The following is a 20,569-nucleotide window of genomic DNA, read 5'->3' as shown; positions in this document are numbered from 1 at the left end:
TTGCCAGTAATGCTGCTATAAGAAAAAAAATATAGATACATGTGTGTGTATATGTGTGTGTGTGTGTGTGTGTGTGTGTGTGTGTGTGTGTATTTGTGGTACTGGGGGATGGAACCCAGGGGCATTCTACCTCTGAGCTACACCCCTAGCCCTATTTTTTTTATTTTTTATTTTTTGGTGGTACTGGGGGTGGAACCTAGGGGCTTTTTACCTCCAGGCTATACTCCCAAACCTATTTTGTATTTTATTTGGAAACAGGGTCTCATTAAGTTGCTGAGAACCTCAGTAAGTAGTTGAGGCTGGCTTCGAACCTGTGTGATCCTCCTGTCTCAGCCTCCCAAGTGCTGGGATTACAAGCCTGCACCGCCATGCCCAGCCCGAGCCCTATTTTTTATTCGATATTTTGAAACAGGGTCTCACTGTGTTGCAAAGACCTCACTAAGTAGCTGAGGCTGTCCTTGAACCACGATTCTCCTGTTTCAGGCTCCTAAATGCTGGGATTACAAGCATGCACCACATGCTGGCTAAGATTATATTATTTTTAACATTTTAATTATCTTTTTTTTTTGTGGTACTGGGGATGGAATCCAAGGGCCTTCTACTTCCAAGCTACACCTCCAGACCTATTTAATAATTTATTTGGAATCAGGGTCTCACTAGTTTGCCGACAGCCTCACTAAGCTGCTAAGGCTGGCTTTGAACCGGGATCCTCCTGCCATGGCCTCCCAAGTACTGGGATTACAACCATGCACCACCATTCCTGTGTTAAGTTTCAATTTTCAGTTGTTTACTCCTAATGTGTATGTACTACTGATTTTTTTATATGGTGCTTGAATTCTGCAGCCTTGCTAAACTGACTTCAGCTCTTTTGTAGCTTCTATCAGATGTTCTACACAGATCTTATGTCATCTACTAATAAAGACAACTTTTTCTTATCTTTATGCCTATTATTTTTATTTCTTGTCTGGTTGTGTTGGCTAGGTCTTCTGGTACAATGTCAAATAGCAGAACAGATACCTTGTTCCTCATCTCTGGGAAGAGCATTAAGCCTACTGTTAGCTCTAGGTTTTTCTCCTTTTCCTACTTTGCTGAGTCTTTTGATGTTGGATTTCATCAAATGCTTTTTCTGTGTCTTTTGAAATAATTACTAAGTTTTTTCTTTTATTTCGTTTAAATGGTGAATTAAGTCAGTGTGGTGGCACATGCCCTAATAATCCCAGTTATTTAGGAGACTTAGACAGGAGAATCACAGATTTAAGGCCAGCCTCAGCAACACAAGAAGACTCTCAGCAAACAGCGACACCCTGTTTCAAAAACAAAAATAAAAAGGACTGAGGGTGAGCCGGGCATGGTGGCACACGCTTGTAATCCTAGCATTTGGGAGGCTGAGACAAGAGGATCTGGGTTCACAGCAGCTACTTAGTGAGACCCTTTGCAACTCAGTGAGACCTTGTTTCAAAATAAAGAATAAAAAACAGGGCTAGGGGTAGCTCAGAGGTAGAATGCACCTCAGTTCCATCCCCAGTACAAAAAAAAAAAAAAAAAAGACTGGGGGCAGAGGTAGAATGTTTTGGTTCAATCCCCAGTACTTAATAATAAAGGTGAATTACATAATTTTTCTTTTTTTTCAGAACTGGGAATTGAACACAGAGGCATTCTACCTCCAAGCTATACCCTCCAGCCCTATTTTTTATTCTTTATTTTGAAACAGGGTCTCACTAAGTTGTAGAGGGCCTCACTAAGTAGCTGAGGCTGGCTGCAAACCTGTAATTCTCCTGTCTCAGCCTCCCAAGTACTGGGATTACAAGCATGAGCCACCACATCCAGATCTGTACTTTGTTTTCTTTCTTTCTTTCTTTCTTTCTTTCTTTCTTTCTTTCTTTCTTTCTTTCTTTCTTTCTTTCTCTTTCTTCTCTCTCTCTCTCTCTCTCTCCTTCTTTCTCTCTTTCTTCATCATTTTTTCTTTTTTTTTTTGTGGTACAGGGGATGGAACCCAGAGACTTTCTACCTCTGGGCTACACTCCCAGACCTACTTTATATTTTACTTGGAAACAGGTCTTACTAAGTTGCTGAGAGCCTCACTAAGTAGCTGAGGCTGGCTTTGAACCTGAGCAATCCTCCTGTCTCAGCCTCCCAAGCGCCGGGAATACAAGCATGTGCTACCACACCTGGCTCTACTTGGTTTTCTTAATATAAAAAATAAACACTTTTTAAAATGTCTTACTCCTATGAAGACACTTTGGACCACCCCTGAAAACTGTAATGGGACCCTATAACTAATGGGAGGACATGGCACCTGCTTGGACTGATAGAGGTGGCCACCACACAGAGACGGCAGATGTAACAAATCAACTTAGATGTGTAATATGATGCCAAGAAAAATATCATATTTGTAGAATTAATCATGTTTTAAAGTTCATATGCAAATATTTAAAAATTAAGCAGTAAGTACCACAGCTGGGCATAGTGTTTCATGCCTGTAATCCAGTACTTAGGAGGCTGAGACAGGAGGATCACAGATAGGAGGGTTCAAGGACAGCCTCAGCAAGTAGTGAGACCCTCATTAACCTAGCAAGACCTTGTTTCAAAAAAAGGGGGGGGGCTGCAGGTGTAGCTCAGAGGTAGAATGCCCCTGGGTTTAATCCCCAGTACCACACAAAAAAGAAAATAAGCACCATGTAGGATCAATAAGGGAGTAATCTTTGTAACTACAAATGTGATGTAGGTATTATGAATAGTTAAACAGATCTCTGGAAATGAATGGAAAATTCTACCCTTTTTTTTTTTTTTTTTTTTTGGTATTGGGAGTAAAAACCCAGGGGCCTTCTACCTTCTATCTCTGGGCTACACTCCCAGACCTATTTTATACTTTTTTTTTTTTGGTGGTACTGGGGTTCCTGGAAACCCTTCTACCTCCGGGCTACACTCCCAGACCATATATATATATATATATATATATATATATATATATATTTTTTTTTTTTTTTTTTTTTTTTTTTAATTTGGAAACAGGGTCTCTTAAACCAGCAAGGCTGGCTTAGAACCTGTGTGATCCTCCTGTCTCCGCCTCCCAAGCGCTGGGATTACAAGTGTGCACCACCCTGGCTATTTTATACTTTTATTTGGAAACAGGCTCTCGCTAAGTTGCTGAGAGCCTCACTCAGTTGCTGAGGCTGGCTTTGAACCTGTGCAATCTTCCATTCTCAGCCTCCCAAGCGCTGGGATTATAAGTGTGTATTACCACATCTGGCTCTACCTGACTTTGATGTATTATTCTACAAGAGAGGGTAAAAGAGAGATCAGACATCTTTCCCTTTTATCTGCTTATCACTGGTTTTGAGCAATTTGATTATGATGTGCCTTGGTGAAGTTTTCATGTTTTTTGGGGGGTGGGGTTCTGGGGATGGAACCCAAGGGCACTTGACCTCCAAGCTACATCCCGTGCCCTATTTTTTTATTCATCATATTTGTCTGTGCTGGGGTTCATTGATCTTCAATCTGTGGGCTTACTTACACAGCTTTGACCCATTTTGAAAAAAATTTCAGCTATTATTTTTTCTGTTCCCAACTATCTCAAGAACCCCAGTTATACTTTTATTAGGTCACCTAAAGTTTTCTTGTTCATGGATACCCCCACCTTTCTTTCCCTCCCTCCTGTTACTGGGGATCGGCCAGTAACACATAGTTACTATGTGATTGGCCACACACATAGTAGGCAAGTCCTCTACCAGTGAGCTACATCCCCAGCACTTTTTATTTGGGGACAGGCTCTCACTGAGTTGCCCGGGCTGGCCTTGAATTTGGGACCCTCCTGGCCCATACTTTCAAATTGCAAGGATTTCAGGCATGTGCTACCATGCCCTGTTGCTTTGGTCATTTTTAAATTGCTTCTTTTCTCTCTTGTTTTAGTTTCTATTGTAGTGCCTTTATATTTCCAAGTTTTTCATCTGCAATCTTATCTGCTTTTCATTCCTTCCAGTGTATTTTTTAAACTTCATACATCATCTTTTTTTTTTTTTTTTTTTGCAGTACTGGGGATGGAACCCAGGGCCATCCTACCTCCAAGCTACACCCCCAGCCCTACTTTTTATTCTCTGTTCTGAAACAGGGTCTCAATAAGTTGTGGAGGGCCTCACTAAGTAGCTGAGGCTGGCTGTGAACCCACGATCCTCCTGCCTCAGGCTCTCTGGTTTTACAGGTGTGTGCCACAAGACTGCAGCTCATCATTTTTATTTTAGAAGTTTGATTTGAAGCTTAAAAAAATAATTGTTTCAATTTTTGACCATATGGAACATCATTATAGTAACAGTTTTAATCAAACTCAGGACCTGGCACATGCTAGGAAGTGTTCTATCCCTGAACCATACCCCCAGCCCATGTTTACTAATTCTAATATCTTGCTGATTTTAGATTGGTTTTGATTGATTACTTCATTTCCTTGTTATGAGCCATAGTTTCTTACTTTATTGCATGCCTGGCAATTTTTTTATTGGATGCCAGACAATGTGAATTTTACCTAATTTAATATTTTTGGGTTTCTGTCAATATTTTTGAGCTTTGTTCTGGAATGCATTTGAGTGGGTTGTATGTTATGATCTTTTTAGGTCTGTTTATAAGTTTTGTTAGGTGGAATTAGAACCATACTCAGACTAGGGCTAATCATTCCCTGCTGCACTTTTCCCAGCCTCTGAGTGTCAGGCATTGTTAACTTTTTTTTTGGTACTAGGGATGGAACACAGGGGCCTTCTACCTCCGGGCTATACCCCCAGACCTATTTGGTACTTTATTTGGAAACAAGGTCTCACAAAGGTACTGAGAGTCTCACTAAATAGCTGAGGCTGGTTTCAAACCTGCGCTATCCTCCTGTCTCAGCTTCCCAAGTACTGGGATCACAAGCGTGCACCACCACGCCTGGCCCCTTTCACTTCTAATTGGTTGGATGGTTCCTTTTCTCAGGATAGTTTCTTCATATTCATATCATAATCAGTGTTCCTCTGATCCTCAAGGAGAACCTTTTGCAGACCTCTGTTGTGCTCTATCTCTGACGCAGTGTTCTGTGAACTCTATTCACCTGAGTCTCCCTGGGCTCTTAACTCCATCTCCTCTGCTCAGGGGTGGGTTCAGCTGGGTTCTCTTCTCTGCGCCATAGTCTGTAATCTCACAGGTGTAGAGATCACTGGCCATTATTTCTCTCTTTCTCTGTGTACTGGGATTGAACATAGGGGCATTCTATCTCTGAGCTACATACACTTCACTTCCAGCCTGCCTGCCTGCCTGCCTTTTTTTTTTTTTTTTTTTTTTTTGTAGTACTGGAGATAGAACCCAGGGGCATTCTACCTCTGAGCTACACCCCAGCCCTAATTTTTATTCTTTATTTTGAAACTGGGTCTCACTGAGTTGCAGAGGACCTCACTAAGTTGCTGAGGCTGTCTGCGAACTGTAATCCTCCTGTCTCAGCCTCTCAAATGCTGGGATTATAAGCGTGTACCACCACGCCCAGCTCAGCTTTTTATTCTTTGTTTTGAAACGGGGCTTCACTAAGTTGCTGAGGCTGGCAGTGAACCTGCGATCCTCTGCCTCAGTCTCCCGAGTACTGGGAATCCAAGCATGAACCACCACACCCAGCTTTTTTGTTTCCCCTATACTTTTACTGGTGCATTATAGTCTCACACCATAACATTATTTTCTGATACCTGGTGTCCTCGAAACTATTTCTTGTATTTTGTCCATTTTTTTTGTTGTTGTTATGTTTCAGTCAGGAGGAGAAAGCTGATCCCTATTATTCCATCTTGGCCAGTAAATGAGGATTTGACTTTTCATTCCCTCATTCCCACTCCTTCCCATCTTTCATCCATCCACTCTTGTTTTACTAGGGATTGAACCCAGGGGCATTCAACTTCTTACCTATTGCCTATTTATTTGTTTGTTTGTTTGTTTATGTGGTACTGGGATTGAACCCAGAGGCATTTACATCTCAGTTATGTTCCTAGCCCCTTTTTAATTTTATTTCAAAACAGGGTCTCACTAGGTTATGAGAGTCCCACTATTGCTAATGCTGTTCTCAAACCTTCAATCCTCCTGTCCTAGCCTCCTGAGTACTGGGATTATAGGTATGCACCACCACACCCATCTTAAATTTATTTATTTATTCATTTTTTTGGTGGTACTGGGGATGGAACCCTGGGGCCTTCTACCTCTGGGCTATACTCCCAGGCCTATTTTATATTTATTGGAAATAGGGTCTCTTAAGCCAACTGAAGCTGGCTTCGAACCTGTGTGATCCTCCTGTCTCAGCCTCTCAAGCGCAGGGATTACAAGCATGTGCCACCATGCCTGGCCTTAAATTTTATTTTAATTAATTAATTAATATTTTTGGTGGTATTGGGGTTCCTGGAAACCCTTCTACCTCCAGGCTACACTCCCAGACCTATTTTGTATATTTTTATTTGGAAACAGCATCTCTTAAGCCAGCGCGGCTGGCTTTAAATCTGCACAATCCTCCTGTCTCTGCCTCCCAAGCGCGGGGATTACAAGTGTGCGCCACCACGCCTGGCCTTAAATTTTATAATTTTATTTTTTATTTTTGTGGTACTGTGAATTGAACCCAGAGTATTCTACCTCCGAGCTACACCCCCAGCTCTATTTTTATTTATTTATTTTATTTTTATTTTTATTTTTATTTTTATTTTTATTTTTATTTTTATTTTTTGGTGTGTGTGTGGGTCTGGGGATGGAACCCAGGGGCATTCAACCTCCGAGCTACACCCCCTGCCCTATTTTTTATTCTTTATTTTGAAACCAGGTCTCACTGAGTTGCAGAGGGCCTCACTAAGTAGCTGAGGCTGTCCGTGAACCGTGATCCTGGTCTCAGCCTCCCAAATGCTGGGATTACAAGTGTGCGCCACCACGCCCGGCTATTTATTTTTTAATTTGAAACAGGGTTTCACTAGGTTGAGAGAGTCTCACTACTTGCTGAGGCTGCCCTTGAACTTGCTATCTCCTTTCTCAGCCTCCCAATTACTGGGATTACAGAGGTGTATGTCACTATGCCCAGCTTTTATTGCAGGTTTTTTTTTTTTTTTTTTTTTGTACTGGGGATGGAACCCAGAGGCATTCTAGGTCTAAGCTATACCCATAGCCCTGTTTTTATTTATTTATTTATTTATTTATTTATTTATTTATTTATTTATTTATTTGGTAGTACTGGGGATGGAACCCTTCTACCTCCGGGCTACACTCCCAGACAATTTTATATTTTATTTGGAAACAGGGTCTCCTAAGCCAGCGTGGCTGACTTCGAACCTGCGCGATCCTCCTGTCTCTGCCCCCCAAATGCGGGGATTTACAAGCGTGTGCCACCACGCCCAGCTGTTTTATTTTATTTTTGAAACAGAGCCTCACTAAGTTGATGAGTCTCACTACTTGCTGAGTCTGACTTCAAACCTGTGATCCTTCCATCTCAGCCTTCCAAGTACTGAGGTTACAGCCAAGTACTACAATACCCGGTTAATTTTTAAATTTGAAACAGGGTCTCACTAGCTGGATGGGTGTGGTGGCTCACACTTGTAATCTCAGTATTTGAGAGGCTGAGATGGGAGGATCCCAGGTTTTTGGACAGCCTCAACAACTTAGTAAGGCCCTGTTTCAAAATAAAGAATAAACTGGAGTGATGATGCATGCTTGTAATCCTAGCATTTGGGAGGCTGAGACAGGAGGATCCGGGTTCATGGTCAGCCTCAGCTACTTAGTGAGGCCCTTTGCAACTCAGTGAGACCCTGTTTCAAAATAGAGGATAAAAAATAGGGCTGGGGATATAGCTCAGAGGTAGAATGCCCCTGGGTTCTATCCCCAGTACTGCCAAAAATAAATAAATAAATAAATAAATAAATAAATAAATAAATAAATAAATAGTAAAATAATGATGGAAGTATAGCTTAGAGGTAGAATCCCCCTGGGTTCAATCACAGAAAAAGATGACTTTTTTTTTGTGGTACTAGGGGTGGAACCCAGGAGCTTTTCTACCCCTGGGCTATAGTCCCAGACCTATTTTATACTTTATTTGGAAACAGGGTCTCACTAAGTTGCTGAGAGCCTCATTAAGTAGCTGAAGCTGGCTTTGAACCTGTGCGATCCTCCTGTCTCAGCCTCCCAAGTGCTGGGATTACAAATTTGTGCCACCACGTCTGGCTGTGACTCATGTTTTTAGCCCGGCATAGTGGCGCTTGCTTGTAATTCCAGTACTTGGGAGGCTGAGACAGGATTGTAGGTTTGAGAATAGCCTCAGCAAATAATGAGACCCTCATTAATCTAGTGAGATCTTATTTCCAAATAAAAATAAAATAGGCTTGGGGGTGTGGCTCAGAGGTAGAATGCCTCTGAGTTCAGTCCCTAGTAAACCACACACAAAATGATCATAATAATAATTAGATTAAGTGTGAGAATCTAATGAGTAAAAAATTCTTAGAATAATTTTCTTGCAATATTGGTATGTTTTCTGTATCCACTGACATTAATCAGACCTGGACAACCTTGAGAATTATCCTCTGAATAATAATACCCATAAAATGAAGCATCATGATCAACTTGAAGAGCAGATGTCCTACAACTCAGGGTTCTGGTGTCTCCTCACCACTGTTCTTTCCCCACTCCATCTCCAGGGCCCAACAATGGGCCCCTTCAGCTCTGGGCTCTTGCTGAGGGGGTGGGGGCAGGGTGAAGCCTGAGCCACTAGGACAGGGTGACCAGCTGGACAATCCCTGCCTAGTCCTAGAAGTGCTCTGGGAGTGCCTGGCTGCTGGGAGCCAGACTGCATCCTTCCTCTCACCTGCCTTCCTCCCTTCCCTGGATCCACTGCTCGGCCCTGTTGCCCTGATGGTGCCTGGGCAGGATGATGGGTGAGGGGCATTCTCTGCAGCTTGCCATCCCATCCCTGGCACCCTGCCACACATGGTGAACATGGACACGAGACCCAGATCGTGTGCGTGTGTGTGTGTTTGGGGATATTCCGGGAGCATGTTAAGTCTCTGTGTCTTAAATCTAGGTGCAGGGTGGGTATGCTGCTCTTTAGCTTTTGGAACATGAAAAGAGCTTTATACTGTTGAGATCAACTTGGTATAGGTAGGGGGTTCAGTACCAGTTATGCCATGTTGTTCTATCAGTCTTTCCCCTCCTCTGTAAAGTGACATCTTTTCCTCCAGTGGAGTTGGAGGAGGTCTAAGAGGGCCCTTCTGTCTGGTGTGTCTGTTCCTGCTTCTACACCTTGCTTTCTTACTGGGACACCCCCAGCCCACTCCTCCCTCTCAATAAGGCTCGGATGCCTGACAAACCCAGGGACTGATGCTGTCAATTCATGTGGCACCGTGTCCTAGCTATCTTCCTCTGCAGTTTGATGAAAAGGCTCCTTCTTAAAGGCTGGTTCAGAGCTCTCCTTCTGTCTGAGCAACTGGCTGAGTCATTCTAGGGTCTGAAATAGTTTTGTGGGAGAAAAGTAGCTTAGTGGGTCTGGCATTGGAGTGGCTGTAATGAGATTGACGGTCCCTTTTTCCATGAAGGTGCTAGCTTCTCTGGATTAGAAAGACTGGAAGACAGCTAGGCATGCTGGCACATGCTTGTAATCCCAGCAACTTTGGAGGCTGAGACATTAGGATCACAGGTTTGACACTAGCATGTAGTAACTTAGTGAGGCCCTGCTTCAAAATAGAAAATAAAATAGGAAATAGGGCTGCCATGTGCCTAAGAGGCAGAGCACCCCCAGGTTCAATCCCCAGCATCACCACCCAAAGAAAAGGGGGGGGGTGGTGAGGGCCAAAGCTAGGGCAGGGGGAGAGTAACTGGTTCCTGGTATCCTCTGGGGCAGTAAGGTGGAAGCGGGTCTCAGAAGAGGGAACACCTCTCTCCACTGTCTGTTGGTAAGCTGAAGGCTTTTCATCACTCTCATCCAGGTCCCTTGCCTGATTCTGGTTACGCTCTAGTGTACAACCCACAATAGAGGTGTGTACAAAGGGCTCCCTCAATAGAATTATGTGTTAATACAAGGGATTTCAGGAATGTTGACCTTTAAGGATTGGAGCATGGAAGGTAATTTAATTTTAAAAGTACTTTTGGCCATTTTCACTTGTACTATTATGTGCTTATACTATTTTTGATTATAAGTGTTAAGTAAAATAAAAAATTATGTGAGTAAAATAAAAAATATGTGAGTACGGCAGAGTGTGAAAATATACGAGAGAAGTCTGGTGCACGTGGCATGTAAAGTTTTAATGGCACGGCTCTCCAGGGGATCAGGGCGAGGCAACGTGGGGCCGGTGCACGTGTCTGAAGCTAGAGGACGTGGGCTCTCCTTTTCAAGGTACGCATCTCGCGAGATGGGGGTTTACTCGCAGGAACGCCCAATTCTCGCGGGGGTTTCGCCCCCCCCAGCCCTTGCAGAGGTCATGTGATGCAAAGTCACAGGAGTGCAGGACCCAACTTATCAATAAGCAGTCCTTTAGTTGGGCATGGTGGCACATTTGTAAGCCCAGTACTTGTGAGGCGGAGACAGGAGGATTTCAGGTTCAAAGCCAGCCTCAGCAACTTAGTGAGACCCTGTTTCCAAGTAAGAAATAAAATAGAAGGTATACCTCGGAGGCAGAAGGCCTCTCTCTGGGTGCCATCCTCAATACCACAAAAAATAAAAATAAAAAATATACACATTCCTGCCGGGCGTGGTGGCGCATGCTTGTAATCCCTGCACTTGGGAGGCAGAAACAGGAGGATTGCGCAGGTTCGAACCCAGTGGCGCGCACTGGCTTAGGAGACCCTGTTTCCAAATAAAAATGTAAAAATAGGTCTAGGAGTGTAGCCCGGAGGTAGAAGGGCTTCCAGGAGCCCCAGTACCACCAAAAAAAAACAAAAAAAAACAAACAAACAAAAAAACACATTCCTTTAACAAAACATCGGAATATGGTACAAATAATCATTTGGGGATAGGAAATGGAAAAGTACAGAAGAGATGACATTTGATTGGGGTCTTGGATGGTATGTAGGAGTTCATCTTGTAAACAGAGAGGTGTGTCAGACAGAGAATAGCTCTGAGACATTAAAATTACAGTGTATGTCTAGGGAAGGGCAAGCATTTGACTTGGCTGAGGTATAGAGACCTTCAAAATGAATGACGAGAGGTGGAGGTGGGGAAATAGGCAAGGAAGACCCTGAAGAGCCTTGTGTGGCCATGGAGTTTGGCTCAGCAGAGTTACTGAGCTGTGAGCAAGGAGGGACCTCGGGTCTGTGTTCAGATGACAGTAACAACAGCAGACAGCCATGTGCCCGATGCTGTGCGGAGTGAGCTTGTCATCATTCTCATTGACTCTTCATGGTAGCTCTGTGAAGGAGGTTCTGTTTATCCATGCTCTGCAGATGAGGAAATTGAGGCTTACAGGTTAAATGATTTGCCCAGATGTTGCCCAGCTAGAAAGTGACGAAGGAGGAGGAGTCACAGTTGGGAGTAGGGAGTGTGGCTTCTGGCCAGGTTGGGTTCATCTTGGTACAGGAGCCGGATTAGCAGAGTAGAAGGGGCGGTGAGCTCAGTTTGGACTGCAGGTGGTGGTACCTGTGCAGCCTCCTGATGGGGCTGCCCTGTAAATGTCTGTAAGGTGAATAGAGGACTGCAGGAGCTCTGGAATGGAGATAGAAAGAGGGGCCCCAGGAGGAGAGGGGTGGCCTGCAGGAAGTAGAACATCCTTCAGGAAGAGAAGGAAGGGGGAGGTCAAAAGCTTTAGAAATACCAACAGTTAAAAGGCAGGTTGAAGAGGCTTCAGGGCTGGACTCAGCCTGTGAGCCCGCACTGCCAACAAACAGCTCGGCCTTGCCTGCCCTCGGTGCTCAGCTGCCAAGCTCTCCTGGGAGGGAGTGGGCTCTGTGTCCTGGCGATGGAGAGGGTGTGGACAGCCCTGGTGTTTGTCTGAATCACTTGGCCCCTGTCCAGCCTCCTCCTCAGACCAGTGTGATGTCAGACCAGGCTGACCTGAAGGTGCGGGGTTGCCTGGTACAGTTCCCTCTGGGATGAGGTCCCGAGGGAAACCAGCCTGGCCTTGATCCAGAAGTTTGGGCCCTGCATAAAGAGAGGTGAGTTGAGGCTGACCTGATTTGGTGAGGCTGACATGGGGAGGCAGGATAATTCTCTGGTGCGGGAGGGAGCTATAAGCCCTCCTCTTTTCTCCAGTAATGTTATTCCTCTTGGCTTAGAGACCAGGGAGGCAGAGGTAGAAGGAAGCCAGCTTGGAGGTTGGGTTGGCATACATTCCCAAGAATACGGTAGATTGTTTTGGAAAAATCCTCTTTGCCGGAAATCACATGTCATGTTTGCTCCTCAGTATGAATCTGTCACTTCAGTAATGCTGTTGGAGAGGGGACTGGACAGCAGCGGTAGGCTGTCCCCAGCCACTCCTGACTCCCTTTGCTTAGCTCTTTGCTGCGGAGACAGAAAGGAGCAAGTGAAGACCACAGTGTGTGTGTACATGTGGGGTGGATTCCCCAACTCCTGTCATGCCACAACAGGAGGGTGTTGGGAGTAGGATTTCTGGTGGGCTGAGGCAGGGAGAAAGCAAGAAAGAGGAGTGGTTTAGATTGGATCCTTTATCTAACCAGAGCAAGAAGGGGTGGGTCTGGCCTTTTCCACCATTCTCAAGAACTTGAGGTTCTTGCAGTTGCTCCCAAGACTAGTTTCTGCTGTCGCTGTGGTTAAGATGCCAAGGAGCTTCAGCATGGTGTCCTGGACTCCCTGCCTGACAGCCCTCCCCCTCTCCCAAAGTGCTTTAGGGTGGAGAAGGGGCTGTGAGGAATGAGCCTGATGGGAACTCACCCATACCCTAATGGGGCCTCTGAGCCCTGAAGCTGAGTGGAGAGCAGGTGTCTCAGCATCCCTCCTTCCTCTGCCCCAACCCAGGGAAGGGAGAGGGTGCCTTGACCTCAGCTCTAAATACCTGGTAGGAGGGAGTCGGTGGCTGCTTCAGATGCCATTAGAGTGAGTTCGTGTGTGGCACCTTGGGCCCCGGGGGCTCTACAGTGGAACTTCCTGCCCTGGCTGGCGCTTTACCCCAGGGCTGGGCGAGGACCCCTGCGTGGGCGCGCGTTGGTGCAGCTCTTCCAACAGAGTCTGGGCTCCAGTCACTCTGAAGTCACAGAGATCAGTACGAGGCCTCCTGCACTCCAGGCGCATAACTTGTGCAGCCTTGAGGGGAGGGAGAGGTCCAGGCCAGTTGAGATGAAGCGGGCCAGGTGGGTGAGCTAGAGTCTCCTCCTCCATGGTGCAGGAGGCGTGGCTTCAGTGGATGAGTGAGGGGTGGGCTGGGGCGTGTTGGAGAGGAGCTGCGTGAGAGCCTGGCAGGTGGGCACCTGGCGTTTAGAAGCTGAGACAGGTGGAGGAATAGGTTTCAGGCCCCGGAATATCTAGAAGAAGGGGTCTCAGGTCAAGTCGACAGAGGCTAATTTCTGATTTTTTAAATGGACACCCTTCTGGAATATGGAGGTGCTTGGATCCTCGAGGACCCACTGGCGGCATAAGCCGTGGAGGGCGGCGGTGGACTGAGAGGAACTGTGGTTCTGTTTCTGTGATTAGTGAGAGGAACCTCTGCTCTGAGGGTCGTGGCTGGCACTGCTTGCTTGCCGGTTTGCCTTTTGCTGGCTGCGGGGGAGCATCCCTGCGGAGAAGCTGAGAGGCGTATTGGAGGCTGGGGACAGGATTGGGGGAGGGGACCGCTGCAGGCCCAGCAGGAGAAGCCGCTACCTCTCAGCTGAAGTGGACCTGAAGCTGTGGGATGAGGGCGTAGACTGGAGCGATTCCCTGCTGAGGCGCGTTAGCAGTCTGCCCTCTTGGTAGATGCTCAAGGCCCAGCCCCCTGGACGCAGGGCAGTGACGCTGCGCGGCTGGTGCTGCTGGAGGGGCGGGGGCTTCGGCGGGCGCTGGCTTCCCTCCCTGGAAGAACGCCGGGCTTTGGGCTCAATGGGAGAGAAATCTGCTTACCAGCGCCTGGCTGGGGGTGAAGGACAGGAGGTAATGGGGTCAGTTATGGGAGAGCCAGGTATCTGGGGCTTAGGCCCGAGACGCCCTGAATTCTGCAGCAGCCTCCCAGGAATAAGGAGTGTCTGTGATCCTGGGTACTAGGAGGCTGGGTAAAGATTGGTGTGTGTGTGTGTGTGTGTGTGTGTGTGTGTGTGTGTGTGTGTAAGGGGGGAGGTGTCAGTGGTGGTGAATTACTAATAATGGCATCAGCTTTTGTATGCAAAGGTCCCCTGGAACTCAAGCTGCTCTTTGGGTTTTCTGCAATGCCCCCTATAGAAACCTAGAAAGCACTGATGGGATTTGGGTTCAGTCTTTTTATGGGAACTGAGTCTATGTGTTCTGGACATTACTGTTTACTGGCCTTTTAAGTGTGCATGCATCTCAAGCCAAATATCTTTGTATGCTTTAGAAAATATGGTCACTGTGTTTATGGGGCTGCTTTCCTTCCCCTTGAGATCAAACACTTTTTTTCCTAGCCAGCAGAGGGCAGTAGCTGACAGGGGAAAGGGAATATGCTGGGGAGTTTTGAGGCGAATGGTTGGGGCTATTTTCCAGGGCTGGAATTAGGGTCCAGGAAGTGACCTGGCTCTGACCCCCACTGCTTCTCACAGCTTCCCAAGCTGAATTTTTGGGCAAGCTGCTAGGGCATGTTCTTGTTAGATACCCAAGGGAAGGGTCAGGCATGGGGTTCTGGTGGATTTGGGCTCATATTTCTGGGATGGCTAGAGTTTTTAATCTGACCATTCTGATCCAATGGCCCCATCTTGCAGTAAAAAAATAAATAAATAAATAACATTGCTCAAGTTGTCCCCTAACCCTAGGTCTCTGGATCTGATTCAGGGTGGTGCATGATGGAAGGCAGGCTATAGGCTTCTTGGTCCTGAGGGCATGTTCTCAGCCTTGTGGGGGAAAGTCAGTGTCCATGTCACTTCAGCCTGACCTTGTACTATCCATTAGCTCTGACCTGGCCCTCAGACTGGCTATTCATTGGGGCCTGAGGGAGGCTGCACCTGGCCGTCTCCACAGCTTTGTGGTAGATGACAGGGCAGTGGGAAGAAGGACTGATTGCTGCCACCTCTTCCTGTGCTTGTAAGAATAGGAAATGACTATCCCTGCAGGCACCCCCAGGGATCTCAAATCCTGGAAGAGTCCTCGGAAAGGGAGCCTGAGATGCTGACTCCCCCAAATTCTCTTAACTCCAGCTGCCTACCCTGCCAGCCAGCTGGGGTTCCCTGAGCTGGTGGCCAGCTGATGAGGGACAAGAGAGTAGTGTGTAAGAAACAGGGGCTTCTTAGGCATGGTGGGGAGGGGGGCTGGGGAGCAGAAGAGAACTTCCTGCAGCTGTCAGGTGTGTCTGGGGGCTGTAGTGAGGGGGGTGTAGGAGCAGCTGGTGCCCTTTGAGAAGGGGCAGAGGGACCATTTGTCAGCTCTAGGAACGTGGGGGGCCCACGGGGGCTTGGTGGAGCGTCTGCAGTCCTCTTAAGCTGAGTCTGTTGTCTGTGTAGGGAGTGTTATACAAGAGACATCCTGCAGCCTGGGATCCTGCATTGTTGGATGGGGTATCCAGCAGAAGTCTTGGGGTACATTTGTTTGAGGGGCTTTGGACCTTTGCCTTCTGGTCTGTGGAGGAGACACCCTGCATGTTTTGGTCAGTAAACAAGGCAATCCCCGGGTATGGGGCAGAGATCCTTATCCCCTCACACACACACCCCACCCTTGCTCTTGGATGGACTGCCCCATTCTGGCAGGCCGCCGGCCTCCTATTTCCGTCGGGCACCAGGGTAACAGGGCCACATTAGGGTCTGAGCCAGGAGACGCCCAGCCAAGGCTGGAACTTGGATGGGGGAGGGTCCCTGAAAGATCTATCTGCAGGGTCCAGAAAAGACCCTTAGGGCTCTAAATCCCCAATTCAAGATATATTCTAGCCCCGCAGCTCCAGACAAGGCTGTATGAGGGCATGTAGCCCCTCATCCATACTTGCTGTTTGAGTCACATAACCCCCCCCCCTCGAAATCTCAGGAGTTGTCTGCAACTGTAAGGGCAGCCTTGGAAGCCAGAGACAGGGGGCCTTGTGTACAGGGAGGCAGGGGGGCCAGCGCGGGTGGCTGGGAGGAAGAGTCCCCCCATTCCTGCCGTCCTCTTGGCAGTGATTCAGAAAGGTCCTTTTTCAGCCTGCTCAGCTGGGGAGGGAGCGAGGAGGGAGGGCGGGAGGGCGGGCAGGCAGGCAGTCGGGTGGGGGAGCCAGGGAGTTGGGTTGGAGCTGTGACCACTGCACTGGAGAGAAGACAAACAGGATAGAGGACCCAGGCTGTAGCCATCTGTGGAAATAGCCTGGTGTGCAAAAGGGTCACCCTGTTCTTCTGTCCCATTTCCTGTCCCCAAGTGTGGGGCTTGGGGGACTCCTAGAACAGGCCTCTGGCCAATATCCCATCTAGGCAGAGCATAAAACTCTGGAGCTGAGGCCCTTGTGCACCCACTTCCCTGGCCACAGCCCCAGTAATCTGCTCGGGGTTCAGCTCTGTGGAGATGCCGGCAGCTCGTCGGTTCCCTGGCCTAGAGCTCTCCTTTCCTCTCTTGGCCAGACTACGGCGACGTCTGTACACAGTGAGTGGGGCTGGGTGCCGGGTTTGACTGGCTGGGACGGGTCAGCTCCTTAATGCTGGCACTTCTACTAAGGGGTAGAGAGCAGGGCTGGGGGCGGCTGACGGGGCTGGGCTGAGTGGCCTTCCTTTCTTGGATTCGTTCTTGCCAGAATGTGTGTTAGGAAAGTATATGCAGGAGCCAGCTCAGTTGTGTGCTTACACACCACCCATGAAGCTGCATGTGTTAGACACAGGTGTACAGACTCTGCTAGGGCCCAGGCATATGCAGAACTGGAGACTGAGCCGGGGGAAGCTGCCGCAATGCTCTGAGCTTCACAGAGAAACTCGAGCTGGAGGGTCAGGCGGGGAGGGTGACCCATCCAGGGCTACCCTGGGCTTAGTAAGACGGGACTGGGACCTTGACTCCTTTCTCTTCACTGGGATCCCAGCGTTCTTCCCAGTCTTCCCACATACCCCCTACACAGTCACCCTGTTCCTGGGTTTGGGGAGTGTCCAGCTGAGCAGGGAAGTTTTTTAGCTTTGTTTCAGAGAAGAACAGGCCAGGCTGTGCTTTCTAAGTTGCTTCAGGAGGGGAGCCTCTGGATTCCCCCCAGCCCTGACCACTCAGGACATGGCTTTGAGCTGTTTTCAAGAGCCCAGAGGAGAGTAGGAATGGGGAGCCTGGAGCCCTGGACTAGTGGAGGGCTACAGGCTACTTGTTCTTGTGGAGGTAGGAGTCCCCAAGTTGAGGCTGAGCTCTGTAGCCAGTGGGATAATCATTTTGCTCCAGAGACCAGGTGGTGATGGTGGAAGTGCCGGCTGGCTCTGCCTGGCTGGGGTGCAGGAGAAGCTGCTCAGGCCTGTGATTTTCACACCATACCTCTGGGCTTTGTTCTGGGAAGCAGTAATGCCCCATCCAATTAAATCTCACACTCTCTTTTTTGTAAGCAGATGATTTTATTGAGGATAATGAATTAATACAGCTAAAATTTAAAACTGGCATATAGTAAGTATAGTTTTGAAATGTTGAGTTTTTATTATAACTCTCTTTAAAATTAATAAAAATATAATTCGTCAATGGTGTAAACAGTGAACATAATGCCAACCATAATATATAGGAGAAATGAAGAGAGACAGCGTAGTGTTCTGAATTCTAACGTAGCCATGTACTGGGTGCATAAGGAGGTACAGTGGCCTCCAGTAGGCCACTGTCAAGGCCACCTCTGCAGCGCTGACTGAGGGATGCTGCAGTAGAGGTGGGTTGCCTGCACTGGTGCTTTCCAAACAGTGGGCTTTTACTGTGTTCTGAGCAAAATAAAGTCCCGTTTTCCTTCTTATATAGTAGGTCCATTCCAGGATAATTCAGTGCATGTTAAAGCTACATATATAGTTTATAGGGTTTTTTTGGTGGCACTGGGGATTAAACCCAGGTGCATTCTACCTCTGAGCTATGCCCCAGCCCTATTTTATTTATTTGTTTATTTATTATTATTATTTTTTTTGTGGTACTGGGGGTGGAACCCAGGGGCTTTTCTACCTCCGGGCTATACTCCCAAACCTATTTTTTATACTTTATTTGGAAACAGGCTCTACTCCCAGACCTATTTTTTTTTTTATATATATACTTTATTTGGAAACAGGGTCTCACTTAGTTGCTGAGAGCCTCACTAAGTAGCTGAGGCTGACTTCGAACCTGTGCGATTCTCCTGTCTCAGCCCCCCTAGGGCTGGGATTACAAGCGTGCGCCACCACACATGGCTTATTTTATTTTATTTTATTTATTTATTTTTTTATTGGTGCATTATATTCTTACAACTTATTGGGGTAAAAAACTTGTGTGTACAAACATGTACTCATCGCTGATTTAACCCCTACCCAAATTTATTTTATTTTAAAAACCAGGTCTTGCTAGGTTGATGAGAGTCTCACTACTTGCTGGGGCTGTCCTTAAACCTGTGGTCCTGCTGTCTTAGCCTCCCAAGTACTGGGACTACAAGCATGTGCTACCACACTTGGACTTAAAAATATTTTCTTTCTTTTTTTTTTTTTTTTGTGGTGGTACTGGGGTTCCTGGAAGCCCTCCTACCTCCGGGCTACATTCCCAGACCCATTTTATACTTTTTATTTGGAAACAGGGTCTCTTAAGCCAGCATGGCTGGCTTCGAACCTGCGCGATCCTCCTGTCTCCACCTCCCAAGCGTGGGGATTACATGCATGCGCCACCATGCCCGGCTAAAAGTATTTTCTTATACATATATAAGATGGAATTAAGAATCTGGGTTTGGGCCAGGTGTGGTGGTGCATACTTGTAATCCCAGCATTTGGGAGGCTAAGACAGGAGGATCGTGGTTGGTGACCAACCTCAGCTACTTAGTGAGGCCCTTTGCAACTCAGCAAGACCCTGTTTCAAATTAAAGAATAAAAAATAGGGCTGGGGGTGGAGCTTGGAGGTAGAATGCCTCTGCATTCCATCCCCAGTACTGCCAAAAAAAAAAAAAAAAGAGTCTGGGTCTGGATGAATATAGACGTTTTCTACCTACATGAGTTGTGTGAGATTTGGGTCTGTGTTTGAAACAGTCACATGCATTGCAAGATAACTCATAATTTTGTCTACTGGCCACCCACTAAATGTCACTAGTGCCCCCAACAGTGTGATAATTAAAAAATGTCCCCTAGAGAGAAATAGGACAACCTTTCGAATAAAGGGTTACAGCTTTAGGTTTGGAAACCACCACTGGCCCCACTGCCTGGCCCTGTTGCTGTGGTGGAAGAGCCAGGGCTTGAACTGAGGCTGCTCTTTCCCATTTATCTCTCTTTGTACGGCCCTGCTGCCTGAGAAAGTCTGAGCTCCTGGCTCTGTGTTGGCAGGACCAAGGGGACCGTGGGGGCAGGACGCTCATGCTGGGCTGGCCGAGAGTGCCTGTTTCTCCCAGTGCATCTTACTGTGTTGAGAGACGGAGGTGAGACCACCTCTGTGTGGTGGCAGGAGGGGTAGCTTGGCCCCTAGCCAGACAGCTGCCTTTTGCTCTCGTCTGGCCTGGCTGAGCTGTCTTACTTGGACAGGAACGGGCTCGCTCTCCAGTTGGTCAAGCTGCTTATTTGAAGGTGCCACTTGCCCTTTTCTCTGGGCCTAAGAGTATAGGCCAGAGGTCACTCACTGGTACCCATTGGCAGATTATGGCTTGATGATATGTTTTGTTTTGGTAGCATTGTGGGTTGTGTGTATGTGTGTAGTGTGTGTGTATTTCACACTTGTACTAGTTGATATGATTTAGAAGAAGGATATAATGTTACATGAAAAAGAAGAGCAGAATAGTATGGGTAATGGTGAATATTTGTGTGTGGGTGGGGGGAAAGCAGTCTCAAAGGACACGTAAAGCATTAGTTGTAGCTGGCATTGGGGAAGAGGAGATAGGTGGCTATGCAGTAGGGGAGAGAACAAGACTCCAGTGTGCCTTTGAAACGTTTTACCTTTTCCAAAGAATTTAATGGCAAGATTTTATATATGAGTCTGGTATTGAAGAAATGGAAAGTTTTGGCAACACAGAGCCATAGTATCTTGTGAGAACCATTAGGAGTAGTTGAGCTCCCCCTCAACTGGGGTGTCTGAAGGCCCACCAGCACCCTCACCTTCCCTCTGTCTTACACTGGTGCCCTATAGGTACCCGGTGGTGGCCTGTGGAGTGGTCTTGGGATTGGTGGTAAAAGCTTGGGTGAGGTCAGGTACTTGAAGAAACTTTGTTTAGATCTTTCTGTGACGACGTTCTCTGATCTGAGGAGCCCATGAATGGGTCTCAGAGGACATTGTAGCCCCTGTAAATTTTTAAATTAAAATTTAAGAATAGGAGTATATATAGTTTCCCAAAGAGAAAATAGATAGGCTTATAACTCCCGGAGACTAAAGAGCAGGCAAGGAACCTGAGAGGGCAGAGAGGCTGATCACAGATGA

At 47.1% G+C, this 20,569-nt stretch overlaps 1 protein-coding gene across 9 annotated transcripts in view; it reads left to right on the top strand.

The window, feature by feature from the left end:
• Window positions 1–11,983: 11,983 nt before the first annotated feature.
• Window positions 11,984–20,569, top strand: part of TNK2 (tyrosine kinase non receptor 2) — a gene marked incomplete at both ends in the record, with an annotated part of 29,643 nt that continues 21,057 nt past the window's right edge. For 4 of the 9 annotated variants that reach the window (XM_080696674.1, XM_080696670.1, XM_080696672.1 and 1 more), the window contains one exon: window positions 13,979–14,029. In XM_080696674.1, coding sequence (XP_080552800.1) covers window positions 13,979–14,029 — 51 coding nt within the window. Of the gene's footprint in view, window positions 12,099–13,978; window positions 14,030–16,564; window positions 16,643–20,569 lie in introns of those variants that run through there. The other 5 variants (XM_080696673.1, XM_080696669.1, XM_080696671.1 and 2 more) reach the window with 2 other exon arrangements.

Source organism: Muscardinus avellanarius (genome assembly GCF_963383645.1).
Source record: "Muscardinus avellanarius genome assembly, chromosome: 5".
Classification (NCBI taxonomy): Eukaryota; Metazoa; Chordata; class Mammalia; order Rodentia; family Gliridae; genus Muscardinus; species Muscardinus avellanarius.
The sequence above is the reverse complement of the archived record's forward strand: the minus strand, read 5'-3'. Positions and strand labels throughout refer to the sequence as shown.